This window comes from Macaca mulatta, chromosome X, assembly GCF_049350105.2.
Source record: "Macaca mulatta isolate MMU2019108-1 chromosome X, T2T-MMU8v2.0, whole genome shotgun sequence".
NCBI lineage: Eukaryota > Metazoa > Chordata > Mammalia > Primates > Cercopithecidae > Macaca > Macaca mulatta.
The window spans coordinates 54,162,747-54,181,117 of record NC_133426.1 but is presented as its reverse complement, the minus strand read 5'-3'; the positions used below and the strand labels follow the sequence as shown (position 1 = coordinate 54,181,117).

The 18,371-nt window shown below is 41.2% G+C and overlaps 1 protein-coding gene across 5 annotated transcripts in view; it reads left to right on the top strand.

Annotated features, from left to right (window-relative positions):
• WNK3 (WNK lysine deficient protein kinase 3) overlaps positions 1–18,371 on the top strand; it is a 169,938-nt gene that overhangs the window by 14,609 nt on the left and 136,958 nt on the right. For all 5 annotated transcript variants that reach the window (XM_077989069.1, XM_001089789.4, XM_077989071.1 and 2 more), the window contains one exon: positions 9,322–9,977. In XM_077989069.1, the coding sequence (XP_077845195.1) occupies positions 9,441–9,977 (537 nt within the window). In that variant the 5' untranslated portion in view covers positions 9,322–9,440. The remainder of the gene's footprint in view (positions 1–9,321; positions 9,978–18,371) is intronic.

Genomic DNA, 18,371 nt, shown 5'->3' with positions numbered 1-18,371 from the left:
AACCTTGTCTCTACAAAAAAATACAAGTTAGATAGGTGTGGTGGTTCACGCCTGTAGTCCCAGCTACTCGGGAGGCTGAGGTGGGAGGATTACTTGATCCTAGGGAGGTCAAGGCTGCAGGGAGCCATGATTGCACTGCTGCACTCCATCCTGGGTAACAGAGTGAGGTCTTATCTTAAAAAAAAAAAAAAAAAAAGCCATTGAATCCATGATGGCCCCAGATACGTTATACTTAGTGAAGTTCTTGGCCTAGTTTTTCTTACTTGTTGTTTACCTTTAGGTCACCAGCTATTACATCTTATTGTTGTCAGGCCTTTACTTTCCTCCTGGGATTCTTAACCCAGGAGGCCAGGCTAAAGATAAGAGTGGACACAATGAGGGGTGGGAGGGTAGTATAGTTTTTAATAGGCATATTTGATAATGTGATGGTTTTGATTTTCATCAAAATGTTTTACTTTCAGAATTTTTTTTTTTTTTGAGACAGAGTTTCACTCTTGTCACCCAGGCTGGAGTGCAATGGCACGATCTTGGCTCACTGCAACCTCTGCCTCCCGGGTTCAAGTGCTTCTCCTGCCTCAGCCTCCCGAGTAGCTGGGATTACAGGTGCCCGCCACCATGCCCGGCTAATTTTTTGTGTTTTTAGTAGAGACAGGGTTTCACCATGTTGGCTATGCTGGTCTGGAACTCCTGACCACAGGTGATCACCCACCTTGGCCTCCCAGAGTTCTGGGATTATAGGCATGTACCACCGCACCCAGCCATATTTTAAAAAAATTTTTTTGGAGGCAGAATCTCTCTCTGTCGCCCAGGCTGGAGTGCACTGTTGCAATCATGGCTCACTGTAGCCTCCTGGGATCAAGTGATCCTCCCACCTCTGCCTCCCTAGTAGCTGGAACTATAGGCGTAGACCACCATGCTCAGCTTATATTTTTAAATTTTATTTTTTGTAGAGACAGGGTCTCCCTCTGCTGCCCAGGCTGGTCTCAAACTCTTGGGCTCAAGCTATCCTTCTGCCTCGGCCCCCCTCCCCGCCCAAGTACTGGGAGTACAAGTGTTAGCCACTGGCCCCGGCCAGGACATCATACTTTATTGAGATACAATTTATATAACAGAATTTACAAATATAATATAAAAGTCAATGCTTTTCAGTAAATTTATAGAGTTGTAAAATCTTGATTACAACTCAGTTTTAGTTCATTACCATCATCCCCGAAAGATTGCTTGTGTTTATTTGCAGTCGATCCTGTTCCTGTGCCCCAGCCCCACCCACCAATCTATTTTCTGTTTCTGTAGCTTTGTATTTTCTGGACATTTCATATAAATGAAATCATATAGTATGCAGTCTTTTCCTCTGACGTCTTTCACTTAGCATAATGTCTTCATGGTTCATCCTTGTTGTAGCGTATATCAATACTCCATTTTTTTTTTTTTTTAATTTTTTAGAGATGGGACCTCGCTATGTTACGCAGGCTAGCAGGCAGTGGCTATTCATGGGTGTGATCATAGCGCACTGCAGCCTTGAACTTCTGGGCTCAAGTGATCCTGCCACCTCAGCCTCCTGGGTAACTGAGATTATAGGTGTGTGCCACCACACCTGACACCATTCGTTATTGCCCAGTAATATTCTTTTTTTTTTTTTTTGAGATGGAGCTTCACTCTTTTGCCCAGGCTGGAGTGAAGTGGCTCCATCTTGGCTCACTGCAACCTCTGCCCCCTGGGTTCAAGCAATTCTCCTGCCTCAGCCTCCTGAGTAGCTGAGATTATAGGTACCCACTACCACGCCTGGCTAATTTTTACATTTTTAGTAGAGATGGGGTTTCACCACGTTGGCCAGGCTGGTCTTGAACTCCTGATCTCAAATGATCCACCCGCCTCGGCCTCCCAGAGTGCTGGGATTACAGGCGTGAGCCACTGTGCCCGGCCATTATCGAGTTCTTAATATAGTTTGATACCATCCCCTATCACATATATGATTTGCACATACTTTCTTCTGCCCTGTAGGTTGTCTTCACCACTTTCTTGAAGGTATCCTTTGAAGCACAAAAGTTTAAATTTTTGATGAGGTGAAGCTTCTCTGTTTTTTTGGGTTTTTTTTTTTTTTTTTTTTGAGACCGAGTCTTACTCTGTTGCCCAGGCTGGAGTGCAGAGGCGTGATCTTGGCTCACTGTAACCTCTGCTTCCCAGGTTCAAGTGATTCTCGTGCCTCAGCCTCCTGAGTAGCTGGGATTATGGGCACATGCCACCATGCCCGGCTAATTTTTGTATTTTTAGTAGTGATTGGGTTTCACCATGTTGGCCAGGCTGGTCTCAAACTCCTGACCTCAAGTGATCCACCTGCCTTGGCTTCCCAAAGTGCTGGGATTAGAGGCGTGAGCCACCGTGCCCAGCTGAGGCGCAGCTTCTTAATTTTCTCTTTTATGCTTGTGGTTCTAGTGTTGTGGCTGGGAATTCATTGTCTGACCCGAGTCACTGAGATTTACTCTAATGTTTTCTTCTAAAAGTTTTATAGTTTTAGCTTTTGTATTTAGGACTATGATCCACTTTTAAATTTCTGTGTATGGTATGAGGTCGGGTTCCAGCTTCATTCTTTTGCATGTGGATTGCAGTTGTGCTAGCAAGTTTTGTTGAAATAACTCTTCTTTTCCCATTGAATGGTCTTGACCTCCATATTGAAAATCAATTGACTGTAAATGTTAGGGCTTCTAGACTCTCAGTTCCGTTGACCTATATGTCTATCCTTACCCTGTTGTTCATTTCTAATTTATTCATTTTTGGTAGGAGAGCGTGCTTTGTATGATTTCAATCTCTTTAAATTTGTTGAGATTTGTTTTATTGCATAGCATATGATTTTGTTTTTTCAGAGAATGTTCTATGTGTGCTTGAAAAGAATGTCTATTTTGCTATTGTTGGGTGAAGTGTTCTGTAGATGTCACTTAGGTCAAGTTGATTGATAGTATTGACCAAGTTTTCCATATACTTGTTGGTTTTCTGTCTAGTTACTCTCTCCATTATTGAGAGTGGGGTATTGAAATCTTTTGCTAGTATTGAATTATCTGTTCTCCAATTTTGTCCGTTTTTATTAAATGTATTTTGGGACTCTGTTGTTAGATGTGTATTTGGTATATTGTCTTGATGAATTAACTCTTTTATCCATGTAAAATGCCCCTCCTTGTCTCTAGTGACACATTTTTGTCTTAGGGTACTGGTTTTTAAGACTGAGGGAAGATTTCTTTCTTCATTCTTCTTACTTGCTTTTTTTTTTTTTTTTTTTTTTGGAGGCAGAGTCTTTCTCTGTCACCCAGGCTGGAGTGCAGTGGCATGGTCTTGGCTCACTGCCAGCCTCTGCCTCCCAGGTTCAAGCTATTCTCATGCCTCAGCCTCCGAGCAGCTGGGATTATAAGCACGTACCACCACACCTGGATAATTTTTGCATTTTTAATATAAATGGGGTTTCACCATGTTGGTCAGGCTGGTCTCGAACTCCTGACCTCAGGTGATCCACCCACCTTGACCTCCCAAAGTGCTGGGTTTACAAGTGTGAGCCACAGCACCCAGCTCTTACTTGCTTCTTATCCTATACTTTGGGAAGCCAGGTGTTAGAATTATTATACCAGAGCACCAGTACTTGCCACTCCTCTATTATATTAGGGGTCTGAATAAGGTTTTATTTTGTTTTTTATTTTAATTAATTAAATTTTTTGAGACAGGGTCTCACTCTGTCACCCAGGTTGGACCGTAGTGGCTCACTGCAGCCTCAACCTCCCAGGCTCAGGTGATCCTCCCACCTCAGCCTCCCCAGTAGCTAAGACTACAGGGGCATGCCACCATGCCTGGCTAAGTTTTGTTTTGTTTTTTTTTTTTTTTTTTTTTGAGACGGGTTCTTGCTCTGTCGCCCAGGCTGGAATGCGGTGACGTAATTTTGGCTCACTGCAACCTCTGCATTCTGGGTTCAAGTGATTGTTGAGCTTCAGCCTCCCAAGTAGTTGGGATTACAGGCATGAGCAACCACACCTGGCTAATTTTTGTATTTTTCAGTAGAAATGGGGTTTCGCCATGTTGGCCAGGCTGGTCTGGAACTCCTGACCTCAGGTAATCGGCCTGCCCTGGCCTCCCAAAATGCTGGGATTATAGGTGTGAGCCACCATGCCCAGCCCAGCCCGTTGTTTTTAAATTAAAAAAAAATTTTCCCAACATCATGGACCTGAAGGCAAAGTTTTGTTTTGTTTTGTTTTTGTTTTTGTTTTTGAGACAAGGTCTCTGTCACCCAGGCTAGAGTGCAGTGGCTCTGTCAGTCTTACTACAATCTTGTCCTCCTGGGCTCAAGGGATCCTCCTGCCTCAACCTCCTGGTGTTTGGACTACAGGCACATGCCAACATACCCAGCTAATTTTGTAATTTTTTTTGTAGAGATGGGGTCTTGCCATGTTGCCCAGGCTGGTCTCAAACTCCTGGGCTCAAGCGATCCTCCCTCCTTCGCCTCCCAAATTCCTGGGATTATATGCATGAACTACTGTGTCTGGTGAAAGATTTTATTTTATTTTATTTATTTTTGAGACAAGGTCTCACTCTGTCATCCAGTCTGGAGTACAGTGGTGTGATCTCGGCTCACTACAACCTCTGCCTCCTGGGTTCAAGAAATTCTTGTGCCTCAGCCTCCTGAGTACCTGGGATTGCCGGCGTAATCCACTGCACCTGGCCTCAAATATTTTATTTATTTATTTATTTGAGACGAGTCTTGCTCTGTCGCCCAGGCTAGAGTGCAGTGGCGTGATCTTGGCTCACTGCATCCTCCGCCTCCTGGGTTCAAGCAGTTCTCTGCCTCAGCCTCTGAGTAGCTGGGATTACAGGCACCCGCCACCACACTCGGCTAATTTTTGTATTTTTAGTAGAGATGAGGTTTCACCATCTTGGCCAGGCTGGTCTTGGAACTCCTGACTTCATGATCCACCCGACTCGGCCTCCCAAAGTGCTGAGATTACAGGCATGAGCCCCTGCACCCAGCCAAAGATTTTATTTTTTGAAAAATAGGTTCTGTAGTAAAAAATTTTGAAGGCTTTCCAACTTAAATTATCTGACTTAACTATTTTTGGCTCCTTGCTTAGATGTCTTTTTGTGTTACTTGTGGAGTTTTGCTCTTGAGGTTTAAAATCTCACCTAAAATGTTTAACATTTGGGGAACATCGGTGAATACTGGATTCTTTTTATGCTGTTGTAGGTTTTTTTTTTTTTTCCCAAGTCAAAAATTATTTCAAAATAAAGAGTTAAACTAGTTGTCTTTTTTTACTTGCATGCAACACTAGTCTTATTAAGTGACTTTGGAAGTATATTGATTTGACAGTGTAACCTCATAGAGACTTTCATGAGTTCAATTCTTAGCTTTGATATTGACATAGATATGTCCTAGTAATGTCATCTGGCTGGCAAATTTCTGTGAGTCACCGTAAGACTCTTTCTTTTCCCTCACAGCCATATTCATTCAGACAGTAGATTTTCTTGCATTTAGTAGTTCCTTAATGTGTCGGGAACCTATCCCTCCAGCCACTATTTTCATTCAAACCTCATCATCTCTTCTGGATTGTTGCAGTAGCTTTTTAATGGGTCTCCTTGTTTTACATTGTATGGCATAGAAGTCCTTGGTGTCTCTCTGCCTCTCTGCCCTCATTTGCCTGCTTCTTCTAATATGCATGTAAACAACTGCTCGTGATACCACTCATACACTTACTCCATACTGTTTAATGCCTTTGCTTGTGATTTTCCCTCTGCCTGGATCAGCTAATTATCTTTCTTTCTTTTTTTTATTATACTTTAAGTTCTAGGGTACATGTGCACAACGTGCAGGTTTGTTACATATGTATACATGCGCATGTTGGTGTGCTCCACCCATTAGCTCATCTTTTACATTAGGTATATCTCCTAATGCTATCCCTCCCCATCCTCCCTCCCCACAATAGGCCACGACGTGTGATGTTCCCCTTCCTGTGTCCAAGTGATCTCATTGTTCAATTCCCACCTATGAGTGAGAACATGCGGTGTTTGGTTTTCTGTTCTTGCGATAGTTTGCTGAGAATGACTGTTTCCAACTGCATCCATGTCCCTACAAAGGACACGAATTCATCCTTTTTTATGGCTGCATAGTATTCCATGGTGTATATGTGCCACATTTTCTTAATCCAGTCTGTCACTGATGGACATTTGGGTTGATTCCAAGTCTTTGCTATTGTGAATAGTGCTGCAATAAACATACATGTGCATGTGTCTTTATAGCAGCATGACTTATAATCCTTTGGGTATATCCCCAGTAATGGGATGGCTGGGTCAAATGGTATTTCTAGTTCTAGATCCTTGAGGAATCGCCACATTGTTTTCCACAATGGTTGAACTAGTTTACAGTCACACCAACAGTGTAAAAGTGTTCCTATTTCTCCAATGGCAATCATTAAAAAGCCAGGAAACAACAGCTAATTATCTTTCTTTGAGACTCAACTCAGCCTTTTTTTTTTTTTCCCCAGAAAAACTTACTAAAGGATCTGACTTCATTCTTTTGCATGTGGATATCCAGTTGTCCCAGCACCATTTGTTGGAAAAACTATTCTTTCCCCCATTGAATTTTCTTGGCAACCTTGTGGGTTTTTTTGGGGGGTGGGGAGGGTGGGGCGGGGGTGAGACAGAGTCTCACTCTGTCACCTAGGCTGGAGTGCAGTGGTGAGATCTTGGCTCACTGCAACCTCCACCTCCCAGGTTTAAGTGATTCACAGCCTTCACTGCCCAGGTTCAAGTGATTCTTCTGCCTCAGCCTCCCGAGTAGCTGGGACTACAGGCACCTGCCATCACGCCTGGCTAATGTGTTGTATTTTATAGAGACGGGGTCTCAGCATGTTGCCCAGGATGGTCTCGAACTCCTGAGCTCCCACCTTGGCCTCCCAAAGTGCTAGGATTGCAGGCGTGAGCCACTGCCCACCGCCATTCTGGTTGAAAATCAATTAACCATAAATAATATGGCTTTATTTCTGAACTCAATTTTTATTCCATTTATCTATACATCTATTCTTATGCCAGGACTATACTGTCTTAATACTGTACCTTTGTAGTAGGTTTTTGAATCAAAAAGTATGGATCCTCCAAATTTGTTCTTTTTCAAGATTGTATAAGCTTTAATTATTATGGGTCCCTTGAAATTCTATATGCATTTTAGGATTAGCTTGATGTTTTCCACAAAGAAACCAGCTGGAATTTTGATGAAGTGAGTTGAATGTGTAGAACAACTTGGAGTATTTGTCTCTATTTTGTTTATTTTTATTTTGTTTATTTTAGTTCAGGGTTTTTTTCCTTCAGTTTTTCAAGTTTTATATTTCTGTGCATTTTTGGTTTGACATAATTCTTAACAAATCTTTGTGACAAACTGTGCCCTTCGAGGTGCCTAACATAGTAAGAAGTATACAGGCTTAACTTTGCGGTGCGTGATTGTGGTGAGAAGGGAAGCATTTTCTTATTGGTGGTTTGACCACTCACTTGAAAAACTTTACCCCACATATTTTCACATGTTTATTGTGCAAAGTTCTAGAAAATACCAAAAAGCAGAAAGAAAAATCCATAATTTCAGAGTTACCTCTGTAAGCTTGTATGTATTCCTTTTTACATTTAACCATATAATATATAGGGAACATCTTTTATCTCACTGAAGACTACAGTGTTTTGTTGTTGTTGTTTTGTTTTTTGAGACAGAGTCTCTGTCGCCCAGGCTGGAGTGCAGTGGCGCAACCTCAGCCTTCCGGGTTCGAGTGATTCTCCTGCTTCAGTCTCTTGAGTAGCTGGGATTACAGGCGCCCGCCACCACACCCTGCTAATTTTTTTTGTGTTTTTAGTAGAGTCAGGGTTTCACTAAACCAGGCTGGTTTGGTCTCAAACTCCTGACCTCAAGTGATCCGCCTGCCTCGGCCTCCCAAAGTGCTGAGATTACAGGTGTGAGCCACCGCGCCCAGCCTACAGTGTTATTTTTAATGCTGTGGCTTACCTCATTTTGAGATACTTAATTAAACACCAATTAGGCTTATGTTTAGTTTTTTCCATAAGTGCTAGAATGAACATCTTTATAGTTAAATCTTTGCACGGATTCTTGACTATTTTCTAAGGCAAGTTCCTATAAGTAGAATTGCTAATTTAAAAGAATACATGGTTTTGAGTCTTTCTTGCTATTGTCTTAGGATAGTATATTAATATTTGACAATAGTTTCTGTTAAAATCTGAAGGCAAGCTTATAAATATTTGCATTATTTCAAATTACTGTTGGATGTTTATAGCAGCAACATTCACAATAGTCAAAAGGTGGAAACAGTCCAATCCATTGGCAAATGAATGGGACGAACAAAATGTGGTCTATAATATATGATGGAATATTATTCAGCGCCTGTAGTCCCAGCTACTCGGGAGGCTGAGGCAGGAGAATGGTCTAAACCCGGGAGGCGGAGCTTGCAGTGAGCTGAGATCCGGCCACTGCACCCCAGCCTGGGCGACAGAGCAAGACTCTGTCTCAAAAAAAAATAAATAAATAAATAAAAAAAAGGAATGAAATTCTGATACACGCTACAACATCAGTGGACTTTGAAAATATTATACTAAGTGAAATAAGCCAGACACAAAAGGACAAATGTTGTCTGATTCCATTTATATGAATTACCTAGAATAAGCAAATTCATAGAGACAGAAAGTAGAATAGAAGTTACCAGGGGTGGGTGAGGGCTGATAGGGAATCATTGTTTAATGGGTACAGAGTTTCAATTTGGGATGATTAAAAAGCTCTGGGCGTGGATAGTAGTGATGATTACAGAACACTGTGAATGTACTTAACACCACTGAATTATATACTTAAAAATGGTTAAAATGGTAAATTTGACTATGTATATTTTAGTACAGTAAAAGAAACTACTATTGATGAATTCCAGAATTTTAGACAAAAACCACCTAGAAACCATGTGGTTGTTTTACTTATTGTGTTTGTCACATTGTGGCTAAGTGAACTCAGGGTTTGGGTACTCGTTTTGAGTTTGATGGATTGACAGATGGAGCTGAGAACTAGGTTTCTAACCAATATTCATGCAATATGAAGACAGATTGAGCCATATACTAAGTAGTCTGCTAGGCACTGAGGACTAATGGTAAACAAGATAAGACACAGTCCCTAGAGTCTGCTGGTTCCTAAGATTGGACAGAAAAAAGAATAAACTTCTTATTAAGGAAAAAGGGATTAAAAAATCAGGTGATTTGTTTTCTCCTTAATGATTTCCTTTGTAGGGTGATTTTAAAATATCCTTTCCCCTCCTTCAGGTTGCCATGGAAATACATGACCACGCAAAAGGAAGTCCATTCTGATAATTCTGATACCTGAGATGTAACTGGACTGAAGAGTAGAAACAGGAAAAATTTTAGTGCCAACTTTAATTACAATGGCCACTGATTCAGGGGATCCAGCCAGCACAGAAGATTCTGAGAAACCTGATGGAATTTCATTTGAAAACAGAGTTCCCCAGGTTGCTGCAACTTTGACAGTAGAAGCTAGACTAAAGGAGAAAAACAGCACCTTCTCTGCTTCTGGGGAAACTGTAGAAAGGAAGAGATTTTTCCGAAAGAGTGTTGAAATGACGGAAGATGACAAAGTTGCCGAATCATCCCCCAAAGATGAGAGAATTAAGGCTGCAACGAATATTCCAAGAGTAGATAAACTTCCTTCAAATGTGCTGAGAGGTGGACAAGAAGTTAAATATGAACAGTGTTCAAAGTCAACCTTGGAAATCTCAAAAGATTGTTTCAAGGAGAAAAATGAAAAGGAAATGGAAGAAGAAGCAGAAATGAAGGCTGTTGCTACTTCTCCTAGTGGCAGATTCCTGAAATTTGACATAGAACTAGGAAGAGGAGCATTTAAAACAGTATATAAAGGACTGGACACTGAAACATGGGTTGAGGTTGCTTGGTGTGAGCTGCAGGTAGGTATATAATCTTCTTGGTTATAATAAATTCAAGTTTTAGCTGGCCTGGCCTTCTGTGTGATCCATGATTAAAATGTATCATGGATTAAAATAAAATGAAGGGCTTGTCCTCCACATCCTAGAAATTATGGTCCTTTCCTATGTCCTCTTAGGAGCTCACTCCAAACTTTTTTTTCCTCTTGTTGTTTTCTTTTCTGTTTTAAAGGGGAAGAAAAAAATCTATCATGGCTTTCTTTCTTTTTTCTTTTCTTTTTTTTTTTTTTGAGGCGGAATCTTGATCTGTCACCCAGGCTGGAGTGCAGTGGCGCAATCTCAGCTCACTGCAACCTCCGCCGCCTCAGCCTCCCAAATAGCTGGGATTACAGGCGCGTGCCAATATGCCCCACTGATTTTTTGGTTTTTTAGTAGAGAAGGGTTTCACCATGTTGAGCAGGCTGGTCTTGAACTCCTGACCTCAGGTGGTCCTCCCACCTCGGCCTCCCGAAGTGTTGGGATTACAGGCGTGAGTCATGGCTCCCAGCCTATCATGACTTTCTTTTGGAAAAATTGTTTTAATTTGTTAGCTTTAGGAAAGTCCCCAAACTCTTAATGTCTCCTTTTGAAAACTTTTCATAAATATATGACTTATGAGTTGATTATTATACTAAGTACTTGATAGGGAAATACATTCAGTGTGGCATATACCTTTTCTCTTTTTCTTTCATCAAAATCTTAGGGGTTCATGTGGTATTTTTCACAACAGGAAAGGTTTTACTTGATTCTTTGAGGACCTTCACTGATAGAAGCTCATGAAGCCTTTGAGTTTACCTCAGAGAGTATCACTGAAAGAAATAATCACCAGAATCTATTGAAGTTATTCAACTAGAATGTATTTAGAAAGGAGAAATGAAAGCAACAGGAGAATGATTGAATTGCCTACATATTTGGTTCCATAATAAATGTTCATGTAGTACTTTTAATTAATGAAGAACTAAATAGGGACAGAACATCATAGAAGGGGTTATAATGAGAAGTTTTAGACAGATGTGGGTCAAATATAAGGAAAACCTTTGTGACCTCTGTCAGCCCATGGGAAATGGTTATTGATCACATGGGATGCTTAAGATTAAGATGGAATAAAGCCAGTTGCTAAGAACAGGTTTCTGTTGATTAAATTCCAGTGGTCTCTGTGAGTGTAAGTGTATATGTATGGAAACACCATTATTTCACTCATTCTGAATTTGCCGTAGGTTGCTGTTCAGATAGGTTGGAATTTAGTCCAGGTTTCTGCATTTCTAGGAAGCTTTTTATTTAATGCCATGATTTCCAAACTTTACTGTTTATAAGAGTATTTGCTTCATATGCAAACTCTAGGGCCCATTGGTACAAATTCTGATTCAATAAATCTGGATTGGGGTGCAAGACTGCAATTTTTAAAAACTTTCTAAGTGCTTCTAATTTAGGGAGTACCTTGAACACTCTTTGGAAAGCAAGTTACTTATCAGTCAGATCCATTCCAGTGGGTCTTGAAACGTATGTGCATGTGTGGAGTTTGCTTGGTTTTCTTCTCACCTGCTTTTTACCCTGTAAGAATTTTATATGGTATACATTGTAGTAGAAATATTAGATAATGCAGGCAAGCAAGCATCAGAATCATCTAAAATTCCAGTACTTTGAGTACAATGTTTTAAACGTTTTAGTATATACATCTTTTTGGTATATATATATATATGTACACACATATCTTTCTATAAAATTTTATAATCTTTATTTTCACTTATCTTGAATGTCTTTTCATTATCTGTAAGTGTATATTTATTTATTTATTTTTGTTAGTATATATTTACATAATGTTTTTCTTTTTAAATTTTATTTTTTGATTTCCAAATTTTATTTTAAGTTCAGAGGTACATGTGCAGAATGTACCAGTTTGTTACATAGGTAAACATGTGCCATGGTGGTTTGCTGCATAAATCATCCTATCACCTAGGTTTTTAGCCCAGCATCCATTAGCTGTTCTTCCTGATGCTCTCCCTCCTACCACCCCCCCATTTTAAATTTTTTATTTATTTTATTAATTTATTTTATTTTATTTTTTGAGACAGGGTCTCACTCTATTGCCCAGGCTGGAGTGCAGTGGCATGATCTCGGCTCATTGTAACCTCTGCCTCCCAGGCTGAAGCAGTTCTCCCACCTCAGCGTCTCGAGTAGCTGGGACTACAGGTGTGTGCCACCACTCCTGACTAATTTTGTTTTTGTATTTTTAGTAGAGATGGGGTTTTGCCATGTTGCCCCAGTTGGTCTCAAACTCCTGGGGTCAAGCCATCTGCCTGCCTTGGCCTGCACAGTGCTGGGATTACAGGTGTGAGCCACTTTGCTTGGCCTACATAATTTTTAAAAAATAGATGCTTAGTATTTCCTTATAAGGTTCTTCTAGGTTATTTAAGCAGTCCCCTATTGTTGGATATGTAGGGCCTTTTTTTCAGGGGGAGATGTAATCTAATCTCACACTGTCATCTAGGCTGGAATGCAGTGACGTTGTCTTGGCTCACTGAAGCCTTAACCTCCTGGGCTCAAGCAATCCTCCCACCTCAGCCTCCCTAGTAGCTGGGACTACAGATGTGTGCCACCACACTCAGCTAATAGTGTTTTTTGTTTGTGTGTTTGTTTGTTTGTTTTAGACGGAGTCTTGCTCTGTTGCCCAGGCTAGAGTGCAGTGGCACAATCTCGGCTCACTGCAACTTCTGCCTCCCAGGTTCAAGCGATTATTCTGCCTCAGCCTCCCTAGTAGCTGGGACTACAGGTGCACGCCACCACGCCTGGCTAATTTTTATATTTTTAGTAGAGTTGGGGGTTTCACCATATTGGCCAGGCTGGTCTCGAACTCCTGACCTTGTGATCTGCCCGCCTCGGCCTCCCAAAGTGCTGGGATTACAGGCGTGAGCCACCACGCCTGGCTGTGTTTTTATTTTTTGTAGAAATGAGGTCTTACTATTTTGCCCAAGCTGGTCTCACACTACTGGGCTCAAGTGCTCCTTCTGCTTTGGCTTCTCAAAGTGCTGGGATTATAGGCATGAGCCACTGTAGCCTGCCGAGGTTTTTCTCTCTACTATTTTACTATTATAACCATGGCTATGATGAACATCCTTGTGTATAATATTGAAAGTTATGTACATTTTAACTTCATCTCTGCATTCTGACATCAGTAGCCCTCAACTTTTCGTGATACCATCTGTAAATGAGAGAAATAATTTCCATTCACTTGGTAGTAGGGTACATAGTAAAGATAAGTCAATCATTCTGCAAGCTGTATACTCTAGTTATGTTAAAGGATGTTTAGGTAAAACTTGAAAATATTTCAGTGGGAGAAACTGCCTAGAATACTGACTTCCTTTTTTTTTTTTTTTTTTTTGAGACAGTCTTACTCTGTTGCCCAGGCTTGAGTGCTGTGGTGTAATTTCGGCTCACTGCAACCTCCTGGGTTCCAGCCTCCTGCGTTCAAGTGATTCTCTTGCCTCAGCCTCCCAAGTAGCTGAGATTACAGGCATGCACCACCATGCCTGGCTAATTTTTATATTTTTAGTAGAGGCAGGTTTCAACATACTGGCCAGGCTGGTCTTGAACTCCTGACCTCAGGTGACCTGCCTGTCTTGGCCTTCCAAAGTGCTGAGATTACAGGCATGAGCCACCGCACCTGGCTGTAGGATACTGACTTCTATCATTCACCTGTGGAAAGGTTTAAAAATCTCATAAGGTCTTACTACTCGAAGTGTGGTCCCTGGACCAGCAGCATGGACATCACCTGGGAGGTTGTCAGAACTGCATATTCCCAGGCCTCATTCCAGACCTTCTGAATCAGAATCTGACTTTTAGTAACACCTCCAAGTAATTTGTATGCACAGTTAAGTAGAGTTTGGAAAGCACTTGAAATATGGGACCAAACCCAACAGCTAGCTGAATCACAGTAGGCATTCCTTTAATACACTAACATTAACTTTATATTATATTATATTATGTATTCTGATTTCTGGCTTCCAGTCCAGACTTCTCAAATTGGAATCTTTAGGCGATGGGCTCCAGGAACTTACTGTTTAAAAGTTCCCAAGGTGCCGGGCATGGTGGTGCTCACCTATAGTCCTAGCTACTCAGAAGGTTGAGGCAAGAGAGTCACTTGAGCCCCAGAGTTTGAGGCTGCAGTGAGTCGTGATTGTGCCCCACTGCACTCCACCCTGGGTGATAGAATGAGACCCTGTCTCAAAAAAAAGTTCCCCAGGTGATTGGATACATAGCCAGATTTGAGAATCTCTAATGTGGAGGAAATGTAATAAATATATAAAGTACATTTTAATTTACACAGAGAACAACAATTTTAATTTTCTGTTATAAAAGGAATGTCAAAATTAGTGGACTTATTTAATCAGTTTTTGGATATTACTTCATCTTCTGCATTTTTTTTTTTTTAAGACAAAGTCTTGCTCTGTTATCCAGGCTAGAGTACAGTGGCGTGATCATAGCTCACTGTAACCTCGAAAGCCTGGGCTCAAAGGATCCTCCCGAATAGCCAGGACTACAGGCATAGGCCACCACCCCCAGCTATTTTTTTTTATTATTTTTGAAATATTTTGTAGAGATGCCTTAGCCTCCCAAAGTGCTGGGATTACAGGCATGAGCCACCGTGCCCAGCCTGCATGTTTGAAATTAAGAAAAACTAGCTTATTTATAATCCCAGGAGAATAAGGGGCATCATCTTTGAATTGCTTCCTGAGTACAATGCCGTTCGTAATGTACAATTTCTCATTCTTCTTCTTTAGTCTTATTTATTATATAATTAAACAATTCTGCAGAAAAAGACCCCAGTGAGCAGTTTAAATGTCTAAATTATTCTAGATTCTTTTTCATTCGTTTTTTTATATGTGTGTGAGATTGTATTTATAATATGTATATATAATTGATATGTCCATACTTTTGTCTTATCAATTTGATATATGTTCTATTTATTCACATTATTAAAATGTGTAAACTATAGCATTGACACTACCTCTTACTTAGTTTTCTCCCCTAATGTTAGGTAATTCTTTTCTTTTTTTTTCTTTTTTATTTTTTGAGACAGGTTCTCACTCTGTCACCCAGGCTGGAGTGTAGTGGTATGATCACAGCTTACTGTAGCCTTGACCTTGTGGGCTTAATTGATTCTCCCACCTCAGCCTCCCTAGTAGCTGGGACCACAGATATGTGTCACCATGCCTGGCTAATTTTTGTATTTTTTGTAGAGACGAGGTTTTGCCATGTTGCCCAGGCTGGCCTCAAGTGATCCGCCCATCTTGGCCTCCCAAAGTGCTGGGATTACAGGCGTGAACCACCACCACCTGGCCTTTTTATTTTTAGAGACAGAGTCTCACTCTGTCTCCCAGATTGGTCTTCAAGTCCTGGGTTCAAGTGATCCTCCTGCCTTGGCCAACCAAGTAGCTGGGACTACAGGCACAAGCCACTGTACCTGGTACATTTCTTTTTTTAAAATTTTATTTTTGCGTGTTTGATTTGAAATTTATAGCTCAACAATAGGTTTTAATACCTTTTTCTCTTGATGGCATTCCCTTCTTCCCCATTGTAGATATTTGAGTCTTGTGAAATAATTCTGTTTGTTTGCTTTTTGTAGAGACAATCTCATTATGTTGTCCAGGCTGGTCTCGAACTCCTGGCTTCTAGAGGTCCTCCTGTCTCTGCCTCTCAGAGTGCTGAGATTATAGACATGAGCCACCATGCCCAACCTAATTCTGTCTTTTTTATCACCAACAAAGCAAAGGCAAATTGTGTAATAATTCTTAACAGCCCCACTCCATTTGTTTAGAATACATTGACCTTATGGTGCTGCAAAGAACTGGGAGTGATAAATTTTACTGCTGATATTTGACTTTGAGGATGTTGAAAACAAACTCTCAGATTTAGGATTTGGCTATAAACACCTGCACTTCAAGTTTTTCATATTTTATGGTTTATATAACATGATTTTTTTAAGAGATAAGGTCTTGCTCTGTTGCCGACGCTGGGATGCAATGGCATGTCGTAGCTCACTGCAACCTCAAACTCCTAGGCTCTAGCAATCTTCCCCCCTCAGATTTCCTAGTGGCATGGTCTCGGCTCACTGCAACCTCCACCTCCTGAGTTCAAGCAATTCTCCTGTCACAGCCTCCCGAGTAGCTGGGATTACAGGTGCACACCACCACGCCCAGCTAATTTTTTTGGGAGACAGAGTCTTGTTCTGTCATCAGGCTGGAGTGCAGTGGTGCGATCTTGACTCACTGCAACCTCTGCCTCCTGGGTTCAAGTGATTATCGTGCCTCAGCCTCCCCAGTAGCGGGACTATAGGCAACTGCCACCACACCTAGTTCATTTTTTGTATTTTTAGTAGAGACGGGGTTTCACTGCATTAGCCAGGATGTTCTCAATCTCCTGAGCTCGTGATCTGCCTGCCTTGGCCTCCCAAAGTGCTGGGATTACAGGCGTGAGCCACTGTACCCGGCCTAAGTTTTGTATTTTTAGTAGAGACAGGGTTTCACCATGTTGGCCAGGCTGGTCTAAAACTCCTGACCTCAAGTGATCTGCCTGCCTCAGCCTCTCAAAGTACGGGATTATTGGTGTGAGCCACTGCACCCAGCTATAATTTCTTTCATTTTAATTTTATTATTATTTTTTTAGGGGCAGGGTCTCACTATGTTCAGCTCGGACTGGTCTCTAACTCCTGGGCTCAAGTGATTCTCCTGCCTTGGCCTCCCAAAGTGCTGGAATTACAGGCATGAGCCACTGCACCCAGTCTTTAATTTTTGTAGAGATGGCGTTTTACTATGTTGCTCAGGCTAGTCTTGAACTCCTGGATTCAAGTGATCCTCCTGCCTTGGCCTCCAAAAACACCAGGATTACAGGCATGAGCCACTGTACCTGGCCCCCATAACTTGATTTAAAAAATACATTAATGGGGCCTGGCGCGGTGGCTCACGCCTGTAATACCAGCACTTTGGGAGGCCGAGGCAGGCGGATCACGAGGTCAGGAGATCAAGACCATCCTGGCTAACACGGTGAAATCCCATCTCTACTAAAAATACAAAAAACTAGCCGGGTGTAGTGGCGGGCGCCTATAGCCCCACCTGCTCGGGAGGCTGAGGCAGGAGAATGGCGTGAACCCAGGAGGTGGAGTTTGCAGTGAGCCGAGATTACGCCACTGCACTTTAGCCTGGGCGACAGAGCGAGACTCCATCTCAAAAATAAAAATAAGAAATCAAACAAACAAAAATTAATGGAAAGACTTTGACCTATTGTTCTTTGTAAAAACTTTGGTAAATTACTTGGTAATTTACTTGATAAATTAGTAAATTACTGTGAGTGAGGGCTATCAGTCATAAGTGCTATTTAGAAGACTGTATTTTAGTTTATGATGTTGAAATACTTGGTCACATGTTACTGAAAGACCAGTTTAGCAACTCTCAGAAAGAATCAATCACAGGAGTTTGTAATAGTGTCTTCCTCCACTAACAGTTTGAAAATTAACATCACTTAGCTTTTACACATGGAAATACAACCAGTTTTTGCTCTATGATGAGTTGGAAAATACTTACACCAGTGTATTTATCGTTTGTTTTCTTCATATAATGGAACTATTTCCTTTTTTTTTTTTTTTTGAGAGGGAGTCTCACTCTGTTGCCCAGGCTGGAGTGCAATGGCATGATCTTGGCTCACTGCAACCTCCGCCTCCTGGGTTCAAGCGATTCTCCTGCCTCAACCTCCTGAGTAGCTAGGATTACAGGCATGTGCTACCGTGTCCAGCTGATTTTTGTGTTTTTAGTAGAGACTGGGTTTCACCATGTTGGCCAGGCTAGTCTTGAACTTCTGACTTCAGGTGATCCACCCGTCTCGGCCTTCCAAAGTGCTGGGATTACAGGCGTGAGCCACAACGCCCAGCCAGTGGAACTTTTTTCTAAATATAGAAACATCATAGATATCTGAAATATGTTTTATTGACTTTTTCTAAAATGTATTTGAGTGTGCTTGTAATAAGCCTCACTCTGTGGTCAGATAGGTGATTGTGTACTTTGGAGGGTAAACAGACCTTTGAATAGCACTTAGATATCTAACAACTTGAGCTATAGTCTGTGAACCGAACCAAACATGACACTGAAAAGAAATACCAAAAGGAAAAAAATGGCACAATAGAGTATAGCAGGTTGACATGTTGAGTGAGCATTCTAATATACTTTCATTATAATAATATACTCAAAGCAATGCAGTGGAAGTTACAGCTTAAAAATCCATACTTCCACACCTGAAGCATCTATCAAAATTGTGGAAGAACTTACTTCTATTTTATTTTCATTCATCATCTAAGTATACTTTGGGGAAAACTATATTTTGAGACATCAG